This window comes from Bubalus kerabau, chromosome 2 (assembly GCF_029407905.1).
Source record: "Bubalus kerabau isolate K-KA32 ecotype Philippines breed swamp buffalo chromosome 2, PCC_UOA_SB_1v2, whole genome shotgun sequence".
Taxonomy (NCBI): Eukaryota; Metazoa; Chordata; class Mammalia; order Artiodactyla; family Bovidae; genus Bubalus; species Bubalus kerabau.
Window position 1 is genome coordinate 142,589,666 of NC_073625.1, and position 18,121 is coordinate 142,607,786.

General features: G+C 44.9%; 1 protein-coding gene across 9 annotated transcripts in view; it reads left to right on the forward strand.

The window, feature by feature from the left end:
* TNIK (TRAF2 and NCK interacting kinase) overlaps positions 1 to 18,121 on the forward strand; it is a 400,085-nt gene that overhangs the window by 312,275 nt on the left and 69,689 nt on the right. For 6 of the 9 annotated variants that reach the window (XM_055569073.1, XM_055569075.1, XM_055569079.1 and 3 more), the window contains exons 13-15: positions 11,154 to 11,264; positions 12,239 to 12,325; positions 13,403 to 13,591. In XM_055569073.1, coding sequence (XP_055425048.1) covers positions 11,154 to 11,264; positions 12,239 to 12,325; positions 13,403 to 13,591 — 387 coding nt within the window. The remainder of the gene's footprint in view (positions 1 to 11,153; positions 11,265 to 12,238; positions 12,326 to 13,402; positions 13,592 to 18,121) is intronic. The other 3 variants (XM_055569076.1, XM_055569080.1, XM_055569081.1) reach the window with 1 other exon arrangement.

An 18,121-nucleotide genomic window follows, 5' to 3' on the forward strand; every position in this document is an offset into this window, starting at 1 on the left:
TTATTCATACATTGGAAAGAATATTTGTTAGAATACTAGGGATGATTTGGTTATGTTCATTAAGAGGAAAAAAAATTATCCAGTTTTTAACTGACTGGCTAGCAGATTAGTGTAGGGGCAAAGTACGCTGGCTTTGAAACTGTGGAGACCAAGATTTCATTCTAGCTGTGTGACCTTGGGCAAATTACTTGCCCTCTCTGACCCTCAGCTTCCTTATATACACAACTGATATGCTATGTACTTGGCAGGATGTTGAGAGGTAGCTGGAATCATAGGTACAGAAGGGTTGGCACAATGTCTGACAGAAGAACAGGTTGACATTGTTGGGTAAATATTTTATTGTCATTTTGCAACTGGTGATTTGAGTTGTTATTTTTTTTGGTTGGTTTTAAGGATTTTCTGAATAGCATTTCCATTGCCTATCGTCCTTCGTTCTCTAATGTACCTTCCCCATTTACTTCTCCATCCCTTTTTGAGGACTTCTCTGAGAGCACCCCTCTTGTTGCTGTCTGGCCAGGGTCTGTCTCTGCTGTTAACATAGCTGGCCATCCTGGCTGTCCAGTGCCAGCACACAGCCCACTCTTCATCCTTCTGGATGCACCTCATCTTGCAGGCTCAGCTGTCACCTTGGAAGGTCTCCTTCCTAGCCAACCCTCAGAGAACCTTCTCCTGGGGAAACTCTGCTTTGTGATGGATTCTCCTCAGTATTTCTTGCTGTCACTTCCAACACTGTGTAATTATGATCCCATCATTGCCAGCCATGACTGCACCAGGTCTCACCTCCTACCAGTACCTAAACAAAACACCTGAAGAGGTAGAGATCTGGTGATGCTTGAATAGTAAGCTTCTAGGCCTCAGGGACACAACACTTTGGGAGGGACCCTATTGCTAGAAAGAAAGAAACAGGACAGGAAAGGGTATTGTAAGAGATTACGCCGGGGGACTTCACTGGCGGTCCAGTAGTTGAGACTTCACCTTCCAATGCAGGGGGTGCAGGTTCGATACCTGGTCAGGGAGGTAGGATCCCACATGCCTCAGGACCAAAAAGTCAAAACATAAAACAGAAGCAATATTGTAACAAATTCAATAAAGACTTTAAAAATGGCCCACATCAAAAAAAAAAAAAAAAAAGAACAAGAAAGAAAAGCAAGAGAGAGGGTATCCTGGGTTTGAATCCTGGCTCTGCAGGCAATGGCACCCCACTCCAGTATTCTTGCCTGGAAAATCCATGGACGGAGGAGCCTGGTGGGCTGCAGTCCATGGGGTCGCTAAGAGTCGGACACGACTGAGTGACTTCACTTTCACTTTTTACTTTCATGCATTGGAGAAGGAAATGGCAACCCACTCCAGTATTGTTGCCTGGAGAATCCCAGGGACAGAGGAGCTTGTTGGGCTGCCGTCTATGGGGTCCAACAGAGTCGGACAGGACTGAAGCGATGCAGCAGCAGCAGCAGCCACTTAATACTTTTGTGATATATTTGGAAAGACATGACTTCTTTATGCGTCAGTTTCCACTTTATGTAGTTCATAAAATACATGACTGTATTCACTCAGTCATGTCCGACTCTGCGACCCCATGGACTGTAGCCCACCAGGCCTCTCTGTCCATGAGGTTCTCTAGGCAAGAATACTGAAGTGAGTTGCTCTTTCCTCTTCCAGAGGATCTTCCCCACCCAAGGATCAAACCCAGATCTCTTGCATCTCCTGCATTGCAGGCATATTCTTTACCACTGAGTCCCCGGGGAAGCCTTGCACATTTGTAAAATGGGACAGTAACAGTTTTGAGGGTTAAATGAGGTACTACATACAAAGCTCTTAGAACAGTCCCTGGCACCAAGTACCTGAATGAATAATCGAGAAAAAGAGTTGCCCATATAGGGGAATGGTTTTCTTTCCTATCATCTGTCTGCCTACTGTGGCTGCTGTGAGTCATCTCTCTTCCAGGTGAGGGCCACAGCCCACTGTGGCCTGAGCAGGTAGGAGATAGGGATTGCTGCATTCCTACCCACGGGCCACAATCCCAGGCCCTCCACCAGAAGAAAGCACCGTGAGCAAGAATAAGTCTTCCATTTCGGGACCTGGAGTGTTAACTCGCTGGCACTGCTGAGAAGCAGCCTTTAATTCACTTAATCATGAGCTGTAGGTACCCTAATGAGGGCTGCGAGCCACAGCCGCAGCTGGGGGGCAAAGCAGCCCTTTCTTCCTGGACGCTGTTAGCATCGGCATGAAAACTGAATGCTTTCTAGCTGGGCTTTTGCCCTGTTATTTCACAAACTGAACAGAAATTATGAAACAGCTGGGAGTCAGGCTGGCAAAGTGGATGCTTACTGCCTGGGGCAGGGCCTGCCCATGGCCTCTGATGGGCTTCTGCATCACACATGCGTGTCATTCAGGCATGTGCTTCAGGACGTAGGAATGAGTGCAGGAAACCCTACTTTCCAATGGATCCCAAAATGGTTCCCTATTCTGACTTACTTGCCATGCTTGCAACAGTCCAGGTTTCTCTGCTTTGTCACCTAGGTCCTGTGATGGCAGGCGTTGCCTGACAAGGTGAGGAAGTTGGGCTGCTAATATTATGACCATATTAAATCATTAAAAAGCAGACACATTACTTTGCCAACAAAGGTCCATCTAGTCAAGGCTATGGTTTTTCCAGTGTTCATGTATGGATGTGAGAGTTGGGCTATAAAGAAAGCTGAGCACTGAAGAATTGATGCTTTTGAACTGTGGTGTTGGAGAAGACTCTTGAGAGTCCCTTGGAGTGCAAGGAGATCCAACCAGTCCATCCCAAAGGAGATTGGTCCTGGGTGTTCATTGGAAGGACTGATGTTGAAGCTGAAACTCCAATACTTTGGCTACCTGATGCAAAGAGCTGACTCATTGGAAAAGACCCTGATGCTGGGAAAGATTGAGGGCAGGAGAAAGGGATGACAGAGGGTGAGATGGCTAGATGGCATCACCAACTCGATGGACGTGGGTTTGGGTGGACTCTGGCAGTTGGTGATGGACAGGGAGGCCTGGCGTGCTGCGGTTCATGGGGTCGCAAAGAGTTGGACATGACTGAGCAACTGAACTGAACTGAACTGAATATTTGAAATCCTTTTGCTCAGACTTCTTCCTACATTTTCAAGGAATGGGAAGGATATTGTAATACTTTATAGTCATAGCACTTCATGTGTGGTCAGTCACTTAAGTCGTGTCCAGGTCTTTGTGACTCTATAGATTATAGCCTGTCAAGCTCCTCTGTCCATGGGATTCTCCAAGAATACTGGAGTGGGTTGCCATACCCTTCTCCAGGGGATCTTCCCAAGCCTGGGATCAAACTTGTGTCTCCTGTGTCTTCTGCGTGGCAGGCGGATTCTTTTGTGCTGAGCCACCAGGGAAGCCCATAGCATTTCATACCGGGGGGTGGGGGGTGGGAGAAACAGCGTTAAGCAGTTTCTGGCCCTTGGTATAGCTAGGGCAGCTTAGAGGGATGGTAGGCGTTGCTTTTAAGCCACAGTGAGGAATGGACATTACAGCAGCCTTGCATTGGTCCAGGGTCTTCATGGAATCTCTCTTAAATCTAGTTTGCATCTCTTGTGTTTCACAATCATTATTCTTAGTTGTTCCCAATCATACAACTATGACAAAATAGTTTCACAGAAAGTATTATATCATATGACATTTAAATCCAATTGTTTTCATTTCACTCTTGTTTTCTTCAGTCAATGAGCAGTTTCAAAGACTCAGAGAGGTTGGGGAACATGAAAAACCTCCCTCAAAAGTGGTCTAAGCCATTTCTTCTCTCAAAGCAAGAGTCCCTTTGACAATATTCATCACAGTCATTTAACCTGTTAAGTGTATCATCTCTGCTTTTATTTTCAGAGCCTTGAGGTGGCCTCTTCTATTTTTGAACAACTCCTACTGTTAGAAAATGTATCATTCTTGATTCAAATCCTTGTGCTACCCCTGCATTAAAACAGATTATACCAAACAAAACTCAATGCCTTCCACATCAGCCGCAGAAATGTTGAAGGCAATGGTAGTTGCCATCTTGCCCAAATGCCACCAGTTCCTGCACCCTTTCTCCATATGATATAATTTACCACATTCATCAGCATCCCAGATGAGCAGCAGTGACCTTCTCTATAGACATTGTATTAATAAACTGGTGTATAATGGGCTTCTTTTCATAGGCTTGAATATGAGAGTCTTATGTTAAGTCTTCAGAATGATGGTTGCAGCAGAAATTTGAGAGTTGCATCTGCACTTGACTTTTACACTATCCTACAGAGTCATAGGTACCCAGGATGTCCACAGGGGCATCTTGTTCCTCTATATGAAACCCAGGAAAACCCAAGTACAGAGTCTCCCCCAAAGAAACTGCAGTGCAAAGGTAATAGGAGCTCCTGAAATATCACACTGACCAGCATCCAAAGAGGCAGTACCAGAATTCTTCACGAAGCCTTCTCAAAGCTCAGTGTGCTTAGAACTTTGGTTCTGCATTCTACATGCTTAAAGACCAGTTTGGCACATATATGCTCATATGGTGTTTAGCCATGAGGCTGCCTACTGATCAAAAGCTGGCTGGGGAGTAAGAGGAAGAGTTTCATGTAGGCTGTTAATCTTCCAGGAAAATTGTAAATTAGTAGGTAGGATGGGTGGTATCTTTAATAGTGTATAGTAGATATAAGATTTCCCTGGTGGCTCAGACAGTAAAGCATCTGCCTACGATGCAGGAGACCCGGGTTCAATCCCTGGGTCAGGAAGATCCTCTGGAGAAGGAAATGGCAATCCACTCCAGTACTCTTGCCTGAAAAATCCCATAGACGGAGAAGCCTGGTAGGCCACAGTCCATGGGTCACAAAGAGGTGGACACGACTGAGCAACTTCACTCACTCATTTACTCAGTAGATATAAAAAGAAAAGAATCAGGTATATCTAGCTGGACTAGTTTTCTCAGTGGTTCTCTGATTGCTGTTTCTGTGAGGAAAAGATGGAAAATGGCCACTTGAGAAACCATTCGTACAACCAACATCCTTCACTTTGTATATGTAGGTATCTTCACCATAGATGTCTTTCAGATCCGTAGAGGCAGCGTCTCCAAAAGCCAGATGCAGAATGTAGACCTGGCTTTGCACCACCAGCTGAGCGAGCTTGGGCAAGACGTTGGCCTGTGTGTGCCTCTGTTTCCTTACCTGTCAAGTGGGGATAATGATGGTAGTGTGTGCCTAAGAGGTTGTGGTGAGAACTAAATGAGTGACTATGAGTGAAGGGCTTAGTGCCTGGCATCATAGGAGGCTCTACAAAACCATTTGTTCTTATCGTGAATAATTACTATTCTTTGTTGTGATTCCGATTACTTGGTTGTATAGTGAATTCGGAGTTGGCAGACTACTTCACCATCACTCTCACAGCCATCCTATAAAAAAAGGCTTGGAATCCCAGAGTCAGTTGCAAGGAATCAGGCCTTTTCCCTTGCAGTGGATGGTATGCAGTGGTCTTTCCCAAATGGCAACGTTCACAAATGTCGAAGTGGGCAAGTGGAATGCCCAGAAGCTTGATCCCTCTCATCACAAATACTGCTCCTGCCAAGTTTACACAGAACAGTCCTATTTAAGCGAGGGGGCATGTATGCCCTGTGGTCAACTCAAAAGACCACGCTGGAGCCTTTCATTTTGAGTGTCTTTGAACCGAGAGCCCCTGTGTCAAGGGGATGGTTTGAGGCACTTCCCAAGGAGCCTGACTTTATCCTGCACCGGCTGTTGTGCTGTTCTCTGGAGGCCGCCTCTGGTCTTCCACAGTCAGTAGGGTCCCCTCTCAGCACTTCCAGGGGGTCACCCAGGATGAAAAGAGTGGAGGTCTCCAAGAGCAGGCAGAATTCTGCTTTGCCTCACTTCTCATTCTGAATTAGTCAATTTTTACTTTGCAATGTAGCACATTCTTGCTTAGACTCTGGATGAACAGACGTGTATGATCACCTAATCTGCCCCCTCATTGAAGGTGTGGGTTAAGGTGATTCACTCAAGGTCATACAGCATTCCCTCATTCATTAAACAAATATTTACTGAGACTGCATGGTCTGCAGTGTTTGCATTAGTATCAGTGGCAGAACAGAACTGGAATCTAGTCTTCCTATTTCTGATCCAGCATTCTTTCCCCCAAGTCCTATGGCCTCTTGTAACTACTCTTTTCCCCGCAATGATCTGTCTCTTTGCAGCTATGGGATATTAATTCTCAAATGTGGGTGTTACCTCTGAGTCTGTATAATGGGAAACTTGATATGTGTAAAAGATGGAAGGCCCCAAAATCTGTACACAAAGGCATCATGTTTTCCCCAAATCTACCAGAATGTCATAAGAATCAAACTCAGATTCGACCTGAACATTCAGTAAGTAGAAAAAAGCAGTGAGATAGCCTATCTGGATTGGATACATCTCCAATGGATAGAGTGTTCTTTCGGGTACTAGGGATCAGGAAATAGTAGGGTGTAGAGTGGAAAGGATGTGGAGTGAGACTGCCTTGGGCTTGCTTGGAGATGCCACCATTTTCCAGCTGTGTGACATGGAACAGTATATTTCTCTGAGCTTCAATTTGATTCCCTGAGTCTTATTCTCTTATTTTATTTTTCTTTCTTTCTCTAGGATGGAAAATAAATCCCATGCCAGTGCCTATCATGGGTGGCTCTTTTTAGAAAAGCATTCCAAGCCTTGCCTATACTCAGCATAAACAAATATTCTGGCCCAGGAGGGCATCAGAGGGTGAAGGAGTGGCCTGAGGTTCTGGGAGCCTTTCTTCTTTTCTCCTGCTGCTCCATCTATAGTATGTAAGACGACAGACAGCAATGGTATCAGACCCTTTATGGGATATAGTAGGAGGTAAAAAACGGAGTACATCAGAGACCCTGTCCACAAACTATATTGTGGAGTAATTGAGACATCTCAAATAACCATAAGGTAAGGTGCAGTGTGCTCTAAACTATAAGTACTGATAAGAATAGAAATCCCTCCCCAGATTAAGATGGTACTATTATTGTTGTTGTTTAGTTGCTCAGTCATGTCCAACTCTTTGCAACCCCATGGACTGTAGCCCACCAGGGTCCTCTGTCCATGGGATTTCCCAGGCAGGAATACTGGAGTGGATTGCCATTTCCTTCTCCAGAGGATTTTTCCGACCCAGGGATCGAACCTGCATCTCCTGCATTGGTGTGTGTGTGTGTGCTAAGTCACACAGGCAGATTCTTTACCACTGGCCACCAAATGGTACTGTACTGTCTTCTTTTGCCCTGAGTTTCATGCTTGGTTCAGTTCAACAAAATCTCTGTACTGGCCAGGTGCCAGGCCCCTGGTGAGGGGCTGGGCAGTCCAGTGGGGATCAAACACAGGCCTTTCCCTCAATTGCTGCTTCCAGCAAGAGTCCTCAGATCTTTGTAAAGCTGTCTGCTGGAGGCCAGGGACTTGGTCTTTCTTGGACCTGTGTTGTGTCCCCTCAAACCGTCCCACCGCCAGGAGGAGAGAGCGCAAACATTTTTCCTGGAAAGGCGTTAACATTGAGGCATGGCAGCTGGAATTGGCACAGTGCCTTCGGAAGGTTGGAGAAGTGATTTGTTTTTCCAGACTCACCGCGGGAGCCGAAGCCCTGGCAGAGGCCTCCATGCCTTAGCAGTGACTGAGCCAGATGAGATCATTATTAATTATTAGTCACTTTCGAGTGTCTTTCTTAGAAACGACAGAGTATTCAGGGAGCTCAGACCCTCCTGAGTTGCAATCAATACTGTGTATACCTTGCATAGGGACCTGAGTGGCATGTCATTATCAAACATTATCGATTCCTAGAAAGGGGGTTGGAAATGTACACATCTTCACAGAAAAATCAGCTAAATCGTCAAAAGCCTTGATTATATTTTTTTCCTCAAGAAAGAGACTGATGGTAGGAGTAAAAAAAGCTTGAAATGTTAGCTAAATTAGGGCTGTTTCCTGCCAGGAGCCAGATCTGTACACATAATTATTTTATTCTCTGTGCTGGCATTGATTCACTTTGGTTGAATGTTGGAAATATCTCTGTTTTGGGTCTTTAATCCGAATTATTCAGTCAGTTCGTATGACAATGTTTTCTACTCCCATCCTCCTGTATTATTTTTCTGTAAAACAAATAATCACTTGTCTGGAACTTGACTCATTTCTATTCCCTAGCACACGCCTCATCCCTTCCCTAAACTTCTGTATCACACCGTCTGCCATGCTCCTGGGCCAGAAATTCACTCACCACTCAGCCTCACACGCCCCACAGTCACCAAATTCTGCCCATTTTATTTTTGCCTAATTCTAATTTCTTCTGCTAAGTTGCCATCCACTACAGTCCTTGCACTGACTGGAAATCCAGACAGTTTTTTAGCTTTTCCTCCTTTTGCCTGTGTCTCAGCAGCAATAACAAACATGGACTCTCTGGCTGCCTTTGCTTAGCTCCTGGGTGCCCTGGACCCATCACATGGCCACACATTGCAGTCTCAGCTTCTGGTCCTGCCCATTTCGAGGCAGGTAGAAGCCCTTTTGAAAATGCAGATCTGGCCAAGACATTTGATGGCATGTACCTGTAGTCTTCCAGAAGCTCCCCATCACCTACTATCTAAGATGGACAAGCAACTCTTGTTTTGGAAATGATAGACATTGAGTCTCAAATGATCCTTGGAGGTTATTGGAAGAGAGCAGGCCTAAAAGATTGCAGGTGCCAAGAAGGGGCTTCTTTTGGAAGCTTTGAATATCTGTCATTGGTTTAGCTGGGGCTGGAACAAAGATTTTGTAATAGAGAGCTGTTTTCCAGGTTTTTTAGAGCCAGCTCACCAGTGTGATACAGTCACAGTCCATCTTCTCTTGGATACTCATGTTTCTTCAGCCAAGTGCTGTTGAGACTGTTGCAAGGGAAGAGACCCTCTGGTCAGCCCCTCCAAACCCCATATTTGAGGAAGAAGAAACCCTAATGTCAGTACTGGGCTCCTTCCCAAAGAGGCTTCAGTATTTCTCAAAAGGCGGGTGGTCAGGGAAAATACTCTGTAATGTATGTGTGTCCCACACATTGTGGGGTGTTTAGCATCCCTGGCTAAATGACAGTCATGACCCCCCAGTCACTGGAAGAACCAGAAAATCTTTTACATGCCCCCGCACATGCCACATGCTCCAGGGATTGGGGAATGGCAACATCCCTGGCTGAGAACCCTTGGCTCCTGTCCCTACTCCTGAGATGTTCTCCTTTACTGAGAGTATAAAGAAGAGCTGGATTAATTATGATCTGTCACTCCTGTTGCCTCTTCATCTTCTGTACTGATGGAGTTCAGACTGGAGTCATGTTGTCAGGCTTTCAAATCAAGCTTTACCATTTACTCAAGCTTTACCATTTACTCATTTTGCATATGAGTATGACCTTGAACAACTACCTAATCTCTCCATGCCTCTGTTTTCTCATTTAATGGGGGCTAGTAGTACTATAGTATCTATCTCAGAAAATTTTTGTGAAAATTAAATAAGATAAAGCATGAAAGGTGCTGGCCACGGTATCACTTTCAGAGGCATGGTGATTGTATAAGATGATGATGGTTCCTGAGCTCACAGTCTTACTTGAGTGACAAGTTGAAATTGACACTGACTTGTGAACACTCCAGAAAAGAAAGACAGCATGGTGTATTAGAAAGGGGAGTGGACTAGGTGGGAGTCAGTGGATTCTGTTGCACGCTCAGCCATCATTACTATATAGCCTTGAACATGTCATTTCACTTCTCTGGTTTTTACTTTCTTCATCTGTACATGCCCTGGTGGTTTAGTCACTAAGTCAGTCATGCCCAGCTTTTACAACCACGTGGACTGTAACCCGCCAAGCTGCTCTATCCATGGAATTTTCCAGGCCAGAATGCTGGAGTGGGTTGCCATTCCCTTCTCCAGGGAATTTTATCAACTCAGGAACTAAACGCAGGTCTCCTTCATTACAGGCAGTTTCTTTACCATCAGAGCCACCAGCGAAGCCCCATTTATGCCCTCAGTTCAGTTCAGTTCAGTCGCTCAGTCGTATCCGACTCTTTGTGACCCCATGAATCACAGCACGCCAGGCCTCCGTCCATCACCAACTCCCGGAGTTCACTCAGACTCATGTCCATCGAGTCAGTGATGCCATCCAGCCATCTCATCCTCTGTCGGCCCCTTCTCCTCCTGCCCCCAAGCCCTCCCAGCATCAGAGTCTTTTCCAATGAGTCAACTCTTCACATGAGGTGGCCAAAGTACTGGAGTTTCAGCTTTAGCATCATTCCTTCCAAAGAAATCCCAGGGCTGATCTCCTTCAGAATGGACTGGTTGGATCTCCTTGCAGTCCAAGGGACTCTCAAGAGTCTTCTCCAACACCACAGTTCAAAAGCATCAATTCTTCGGCACTCAGCTTTCTTCACAGTCCAACTCTCACATCCATACATGACCACTGGAAAAACCATAGCCTTGACTAGACGAACCTTTGTTGGCAAAGTAATGTCCCAGCTTTTCAATATGCTATCTAGGTTGGTCATAATTTTTCTTCCAAGAAGTAAGCATCTTGCCCTACAAGGTGTCAAAAACACTGAATAGCATTTGCATTATGAATGTGCTTTAAAGTCTATAGAATCTCACAGCTTGATGATATATAATGACTAATTTATTATACATCAGTGGTGGTGTTGGTTAGCCGCTAAGTCATGTCTGACTCTTTGTGACCCCATGGACAGTAGCCCGCCTACCTCCTCTGTTCACTGGATTTCCCAGGCAAGAATACTGGAGTAGCTTGCCATTTCCTTCTCCAGGAGATCTTCCCCACCCAGGGATTGAACCCACGTCTCCTGCATTGACGGGCAGATTCTTTACCACTGAGCCACCAGGGAAGCTATCCATCTGAATTACCCACCCCTGATTTGAAAACCCCCATCAGGCAACTGGGAGGATGCGCTGAACGGGAACATCTTGGGAGATGGGTAAACCTGGGGAGCTCACCTCTGTGATAAATACTTAATTGCTGTCACCCCATCCTGACCATTGTGTCCCCAAATAGCACAGGTGAGAGACCCTCAGGCGTGCAGGCATCTCGTGAACAGTCATTCATATCCACAGCTCTGCAGCTCTCCCTGCTGATTTCCTTCATGGCTGTCTGCTTTTTCCCCACAGCAACAAAGGCGAGAGAAGGAGCTGCGGAAACAGCAAGAGAGGGAGCAGCGCAGACACTATGAGGAGCAGATGCGCCGGGAGGAGGAGAGGCGGCGCGCAGAGCACGAGCAGGTACAGCGGGGACCTGGGAGCCCTACAGATGGCCCCGCGTGAACACCAGCACCAGCCGCCTCTGGGCTGTGGGTCACCTCCTCTTAGGTCTGCTCGTCTTAAGCCGGTTTTTACTCTTGCTCCAGCAGCTATTCTCACCTATTCAAGAAGTCAAATGCACAACCTTGGCAAAGCCTGCTCATTCAACCTGGCTTCCTCCCCAGGTCAAAGTCCCCTGACACCTTTATTTCGTGCTTCTCCTAGCCCAGGGCACCGGCTCTGAAAGTAGCACTGGGGCATGATTAATGAGCCAAGTCCTCTTCTTTCATCCCTTCAGAAGAGCTTTTCTACTCACGCTGCTCTGGTCTCCATGACTCTGAGCCATCCATGCAGGCCCTTTCTCGCTTTGTTAGAATCATGTTCTGACAGTGCAGTGAAACTGCTGGATGGTTCCTTTACAAAGACAGTTCATGACAGCATTCAGTCATTATTTTATCCCCACTGCTTACAACAGGGAGCCTCTGAACTGTATAGCCTTGTTAATCTCAGGTAGCCCGTAAAGAGGGAGCCTATAATGAAAAGTTTTAAAACAAGCTGGTTCTCAGGACTTGCCAGTGGTTAAGACTCCATGCTTCTGCTGCAGGGGGCACAGGTTCGAGCCCTGGTCTGGGAACTAAGATGCCACATGACCAAAAAACAGAAAATATATGGATAATACTTTAACAACAACAAAAGCTGGGTTCTCAAAACCAGATAGTCACAGCAAAGCATTGAGCTGTCTCCATCCGCTGCTGTTGTGCCTTTGACTGCACTGAAGTGCTTTTGCTGTGGTGCAGGGTATCTTTCCTGTTTAGTGAAGAGGTGTTTGGGTATTTTTTCCCCTGCTTCCACACTTCACTTGGCAGTTTCTTCTCACCTTTGAAATTACCGGTTCTTTCTCTCTCCCTTTCCCTCTCGTTGTGTTCCTCTGCATTCTCTGCTGCCTGCCTCTCCAGGAGTACATCAGGCGACAGCTGGAGGAGGAGCAGAGGCAGCTAGAGATCTTACAGCAGCAGCTACTGCATGAACAAGCTCTACTTCTGGTAATGGGAATGCCAAGCCCACTGGTCTGCTCTGTGTCCATCTCGTGTGCGTGTGTCTGTGTGTGGTCTCCTCTAACCTGCCAGTCAGGAAATGGGGATCCACCCAGCCTCATAGACCTGGGAAATCTTCTAAAACTTAATGAGTTTCCTGACCCAGGGTGCCGCGTCACGACTTTGAATATACTTGTTGCACATTCTTTGTTAACGCCAGCCATTTGCAAAACTTCAGCGAGAATCCAGTCTTAGTACAAGTTCAGGCTGTTTCTGAGACCCACTGTGTTTATTGCAGAGTAACGTTCGCAGTCATTTGCAACATGCTGGAATACAATCACAGCAGAGTATCCCTCATCCGTAGGAAACCACTCAGCTCTGGAGTCGTATTTCATTTGCAGACTATTAGTTTTACCCTCACGATGGGAACATTTTGTGTTCCCTGCTCAGGCAGCTTCCACTTGAAGTTGTTGTTTTTTTTTTTTTTTTTAAGCCTTATTGCACTGCTTTCCAAATGAGCTGCTTGGTATATCTTTTTTTTTTTTTTTTTTTTTAACTTAACTTTTTATTCAGTGGCACTGTGATTTTTTTTTTTTTTTTTAGCCTGTACACGTTTTTGCTAATGGTTTCTATTGGTCCAAGTTTCGTCAAACGAAAGATGATGTAGGCAGTATCTTTAGGTTCTTATTTTGTTTTGTACATGTTTGAATAGTTTAATGACTAAACCAGGAATTGGATAGATCCTTACAGGGGTTGTGCGCTGACCGTCCAAATATCCTCATTGTTGCCATTTTCTTGGTTGCAATTCATGGAGGACAAGTCACTTTGTGAAGGGTGGTGTTCTGTAGGGGTTGCCATTAAAACAGTAGTGTTTTCATTAAATGCCACATTCTGTGTAGATGCTAACCCGAGGCTGTACCTTATCTCTATGGCTCATTCCTGTGTCCTCTTGTGATTTTGTTGGTATTAAGGTCCTTTGTTATTTATCATCTCTTTTGCTTCCATTGCATGCTTCCCTAGTACGGGCCAATGGTTTCCCTATTGTAATTTAGCCTTTTCTTTATTCTCCTTTCCTGATCTGGACAGGAATATAAGCGCAAGCAGTTGGAAGAACAGAGACAAGCAGAAAGGCTACAGAGACAACTAAAGCAAGAGAGAGACTACTTGGTTTCTCTTCAGCATCAGCGGCAGGAGCAGAGGCCTGTGGAGAAGAAGCCACTGTATCATTACAAAGAAGGGATGAGTCCTAGTGAGAAACCAGCATGGGCCAAGGAGGTAAGTAAGCGAACAAGTACAGCCTATACCTACCCTGCCTTGAGTATAGGGGCCATAATGAGTTTCTCCTGTAGAAACAGAGAGTTAAACTACAAAGCTGGGAAATAACTTGTGTGAGACACACATGCTTTGTTTTGGGAAGAACTATAACCTTATTTCGGAGAAGGCAATGGCACCCCACTCGAGCACTCTTGCCTGGAAAATCCCATGGACGGAGGAGCCTGGTGGGCCGCAGTCCATGGAGTCGCTAAGAGTCAGACAAGACTCAGCAACTTCACTTTCACTTTTCACTTTCACGCATTGGAGAAGGAAATGGCAACCCACTCCAGTGTTCTTGCCTGGAGAATCCCAGGGACGGGGGATAGGGACGGGGCAGCCTTGTGGGCTGCTGTCTGTGGGGTCACACAGAGTCGGACATGACTGAAGCGACTTAGCAGCAGCAGCAGCATAACCTTATTTCTATACCACAATCCATTTGTGGTTCTTTTTTGTAAGTAACAGCAGGAAGCAGAGAATCTTTTTCTGTGCTGGAATCCAGTTGAGTTTGTGGCTGGAGGATTTTTAGTGGAAGAATGTGATTTAAGACTTCAGGAATCCTAGGTAGGATAATTTCCTATCTGTACCTAGACCCTGAAACTGATGGTTGGTATTGTCACTAATAGCCTCTATTCTTCTGTGGTACCAGTGAAGACACAGTTGGTCCCAGACTTGTGGTTGTGGTTCACTTTCAGGGTCGGAGGTCATTTAAATTTTTTACAGATACTTTCATGGGAATGATCCTTCATTTGCTCAACTACTAGACTAAAGAAGGGTTAGGGTTAGCACCTAATGATTTCCTTTATTTTCCTGTAAGCAAAACTAGTCATTCAAAAGAGTGATTTATATTACTTTACATTTTGTCCTAGTATCTTCAGATATTTATAGCTAGAGCTTATTTCAAGTTATCTAGACTACAATATTACTAGAACTGGATTTCTTACATAAGACCCTATTTTTATAATTTTTTTATTTTCTGTTCTATCTTACATATGTATGCTGCTGCTAAGTCGCTTCAGTCTTGTCCGACTCTGTGCGACCCCATAGACTGCAGCCCACTAGGCTCCCCTGTCCCTGGGATTTTCCAGGCAAGAGTTCTGGAGTGGGTTGCCATTGCCTTCTCCTTACATATGTATAGAATACACTTGAAATTATGTTGTCGTAATATAAAAAATGGTTGTGTATGAGGAGTAGAAACTAGAGTCTTTTATTTAAGCTTTTTGTTTAAATCCTTTATGAGTGTACTATTTTTTATAAAACTGGTAACATTTTTCTTTTAAGACTTAAAAACTAAATCTGTAGAGAAAATCATTCTGTTCAATATAAAGAACATTTTTGATCACTTTCCCTTAAATGTGATTTGTATTTACCTATGTCTGTAAAAACTGCCTCTTTCCCCCAGGTCAGTAATTCAGTTTTGTGATCCTACCCGCAGATATAGCACCAACCCTTTAACAATGCATCTGTTCTTCCAGTTAAGCAGAATCACTGCTGTTAAACAGCAGCTGACGTGCTTCCTGGCTAGCAAAGATGTGCCGCTTTCTTCCACTGCTAAACCATGCCAAGCTGAAACCCTCAGCTAAGGCAGATTCACAGCTCCTGATCATGGCAGATGTTCAGACGGCTGAAAAACTAGCCTCTACTAAGTTAATACCAGTAGCACCTACAGAAATTAATGGTTCCAGATCAGGACTCTTGTTTGAGCATCACTCACGGAAGAAGGATGAAACAGCTTATCCTATTAGACTTGGTCTTGAAGATCACCTGAAGCCTCGGGGAGCTTCAAGGACCACAGTGAGATCAAGAAAGCGATTTCACTCCCAAGGATGTAGCCCACCTCGAGAGTCAGGATCCCAAGTCATTTGTGTGTCCTCTCCAAACATCTCCAAAGTGATGAGCCCCCAGTTGTCTATTTCTGCAAGTAAGAAGGGCCTTAGAGACCCATGTGGACCTTGGGGCATGAACTCATGCGTCCATACAAGTAGCTCGTCTCCTCCAAGAAGTGCTGCATCGCTACATGGCCTCTCTGGGATGCATGACCACCTGTCCTTCAGTGCTCCCGGCCCCAAGCATAAGTTTAGGAAAGGGATACCTACAGATCCCTCCAGACACCACCTGGAGAGGACTGGGATGCCTTGTAAAGTATACCAGAATCTCCTTTCCCCTGGACAGCTCCCTCATACACAAATGTACCAGGAAAGGGGAAGAAACGTGAAGCAGTTTCCACTTCCTTCCTTTCACCGCTACTCAGCACATTCTCATTTTCACTTAAACATGTTAACTTCATTGTTTTCTAGTTACCATCTGTCCTCATCGTTCAATTGGCTGGCCTGTCCTCTCTATTCAGAACTAATTCAAGGGTGCCAAGGTTTCAGGAGCCATGGCATTCCTGGGGGCGCATCTCTGCAGATATCACGAGGGAAGTTTTCTGGACTTCCTAATTCTCCTATGCTTCTCGGCCAGGCTCCTAGTATAAAGAAAAGTTAGATAATGGGCGTGCAAACAGCATGGTTGTGTCATCAGTTACTCTTGATGTGAGGTTCCCAGGCCATCCTAAGTCTGGCCCACCTCTGGTGGGTGACATCTTCCAAGGTCTCTGGCTTCCTGATACCTGGTATTCTTCTTCTGGGCTTCATGCACTTTTGGACGTGTGTGTGTGTGTCTGTGTGCTTACTCGTGTCCAACTCTTTGCAATCCCATGGACTGTAGCCCACCAGGCTCCTCTGTCCATGGGATTTCCCAGGCAAGAATACTGGAGTGGGTTGCCATTTCCTACTCCAGAGGATCTTCCCAACCCAGGGATTGAACCAGCATCTTTTCTGTCTCCTGCCTTGACAGGCAGATCCTTTACCACTAGGGTCACCTTCTTTTTGGATTTTGTATTTAATCCTATCTTCCTGGGTGTGGTTAACATAATGCAGCTTCCAACTAACCACCTATCTCTTCATGAAGCAGTTCCCAAGTCTTTGAGTGGGTGTTCCTGTTTTAGAAGAAAGATGAAACATTTAAATGATAGAATGAATGACAGGGCTAAATTGGGGATTGTAGCAATTGGTATACATTTAAAAACAAATGATTGTCTGCCTGAGTTTGATTCATCATTTTTTGAACACCCACTTCCTAAGATGGGGATAAAAATGACTGTAAGGATCCTTATTGTCTAGATCTTTCAGTGCTTCTATCAGCAATGTATGAACTTTTCTTCTAGAGCTTTATTTACAGATTTCTTTTCTTTCTTATAGTAGGGAGGTAGGTGAAGTTCAAAGTAGCCAAACAGTAAAATACATTTCAAGACTTTAGATATGGACAGAATTTCTAGCTCAGCTGTGTTTTAGTTATCAATCGATAAAAAGAACCCAGGTTTAACTGTCTTTTGGAGGTATAAAAAGAGGGACCATTTTCTTTTCCAAATGCCAGGATATAAATTTGAAAATATCCTCACCAGGGATGAGGCGGCAGCAATATCATGGTCTCCTGTGATAGAGGCTCTGAGCTTTTTTGTATCATGTGCCTTTGAAGACACCAACCAGCTGTTTTCCACTTACAGCTGCCTCTTTTGTAATCTGCTCCTATATTTGATTTTTAGCTCACCTCTATACCTTCTGGGCTTCCCTGGTAGCTCAGTTGGTAAAGAATCTGCCTGCAGTGCAGGAGACCCAGGTTCGATCCCTGGGTCTGGAAGGTCCCCTGGAGAAGAAACTGGCAGCCCACTCCAGTGTCCCGCCTGGAGAACAGGGACAGAGGAGCCTGGGGCTGCAGTCAGTGGGGTCATAAGCGTCAGACAGGACTTAGCAGCTAAATCACCACCATACCTTCTCATCATCCTGAGTTTTCCCTCTTTGGTTACTTTTCCATCCACTTATTTCTCTTCCTTATAGTAAATCTGCATTTTTTTCATTCGCAGTGTAATGTTGTTACAATGGTTCATCCTTCATGGTTTTGTTCCTTCATTTTGTAAAACATAAGTCGTCATCATGTTTCTCATTTCCTTTCTTATTAATTTGTCGGATGTAGCGAGAACAAATGGAAACACTCGATTGTTGGCAAATCTGGTTGAACTCTTCTCTCTATCCTTTTCCTGAGTATCCTGGTTGTCCTAAATGTCACATTAGCTTTGATTTTCAGATCTCAGCCAGAAAGGAACACCCATATCTCCATCAAAAGGAGAGGTAGGGGACATTCTCACTTCTTTCAAATTCTCTGCCATTTTTGAATGGAATGTAAGTCAGATTTGTTCTGTAAAAACATCAGTATGATATACTCTATTAAACATCAGCAAAATTTAAAGATTCCCCACCCCCACCCCCCACACTGGCTCTTTCTGAAAGATGGATACTCCTTTTCTTTTAAAGCCCTTTTCTTTACAATGGTACAGATGCCTGTTTCTTATAATGGCTTGTAATTATTGGGGCCTGACAATATATATTTTTTTTAATTTTCACCAACACACAGCAGCAACAGAATGCTCTATCTATGAGTACTGCATGAGATGGC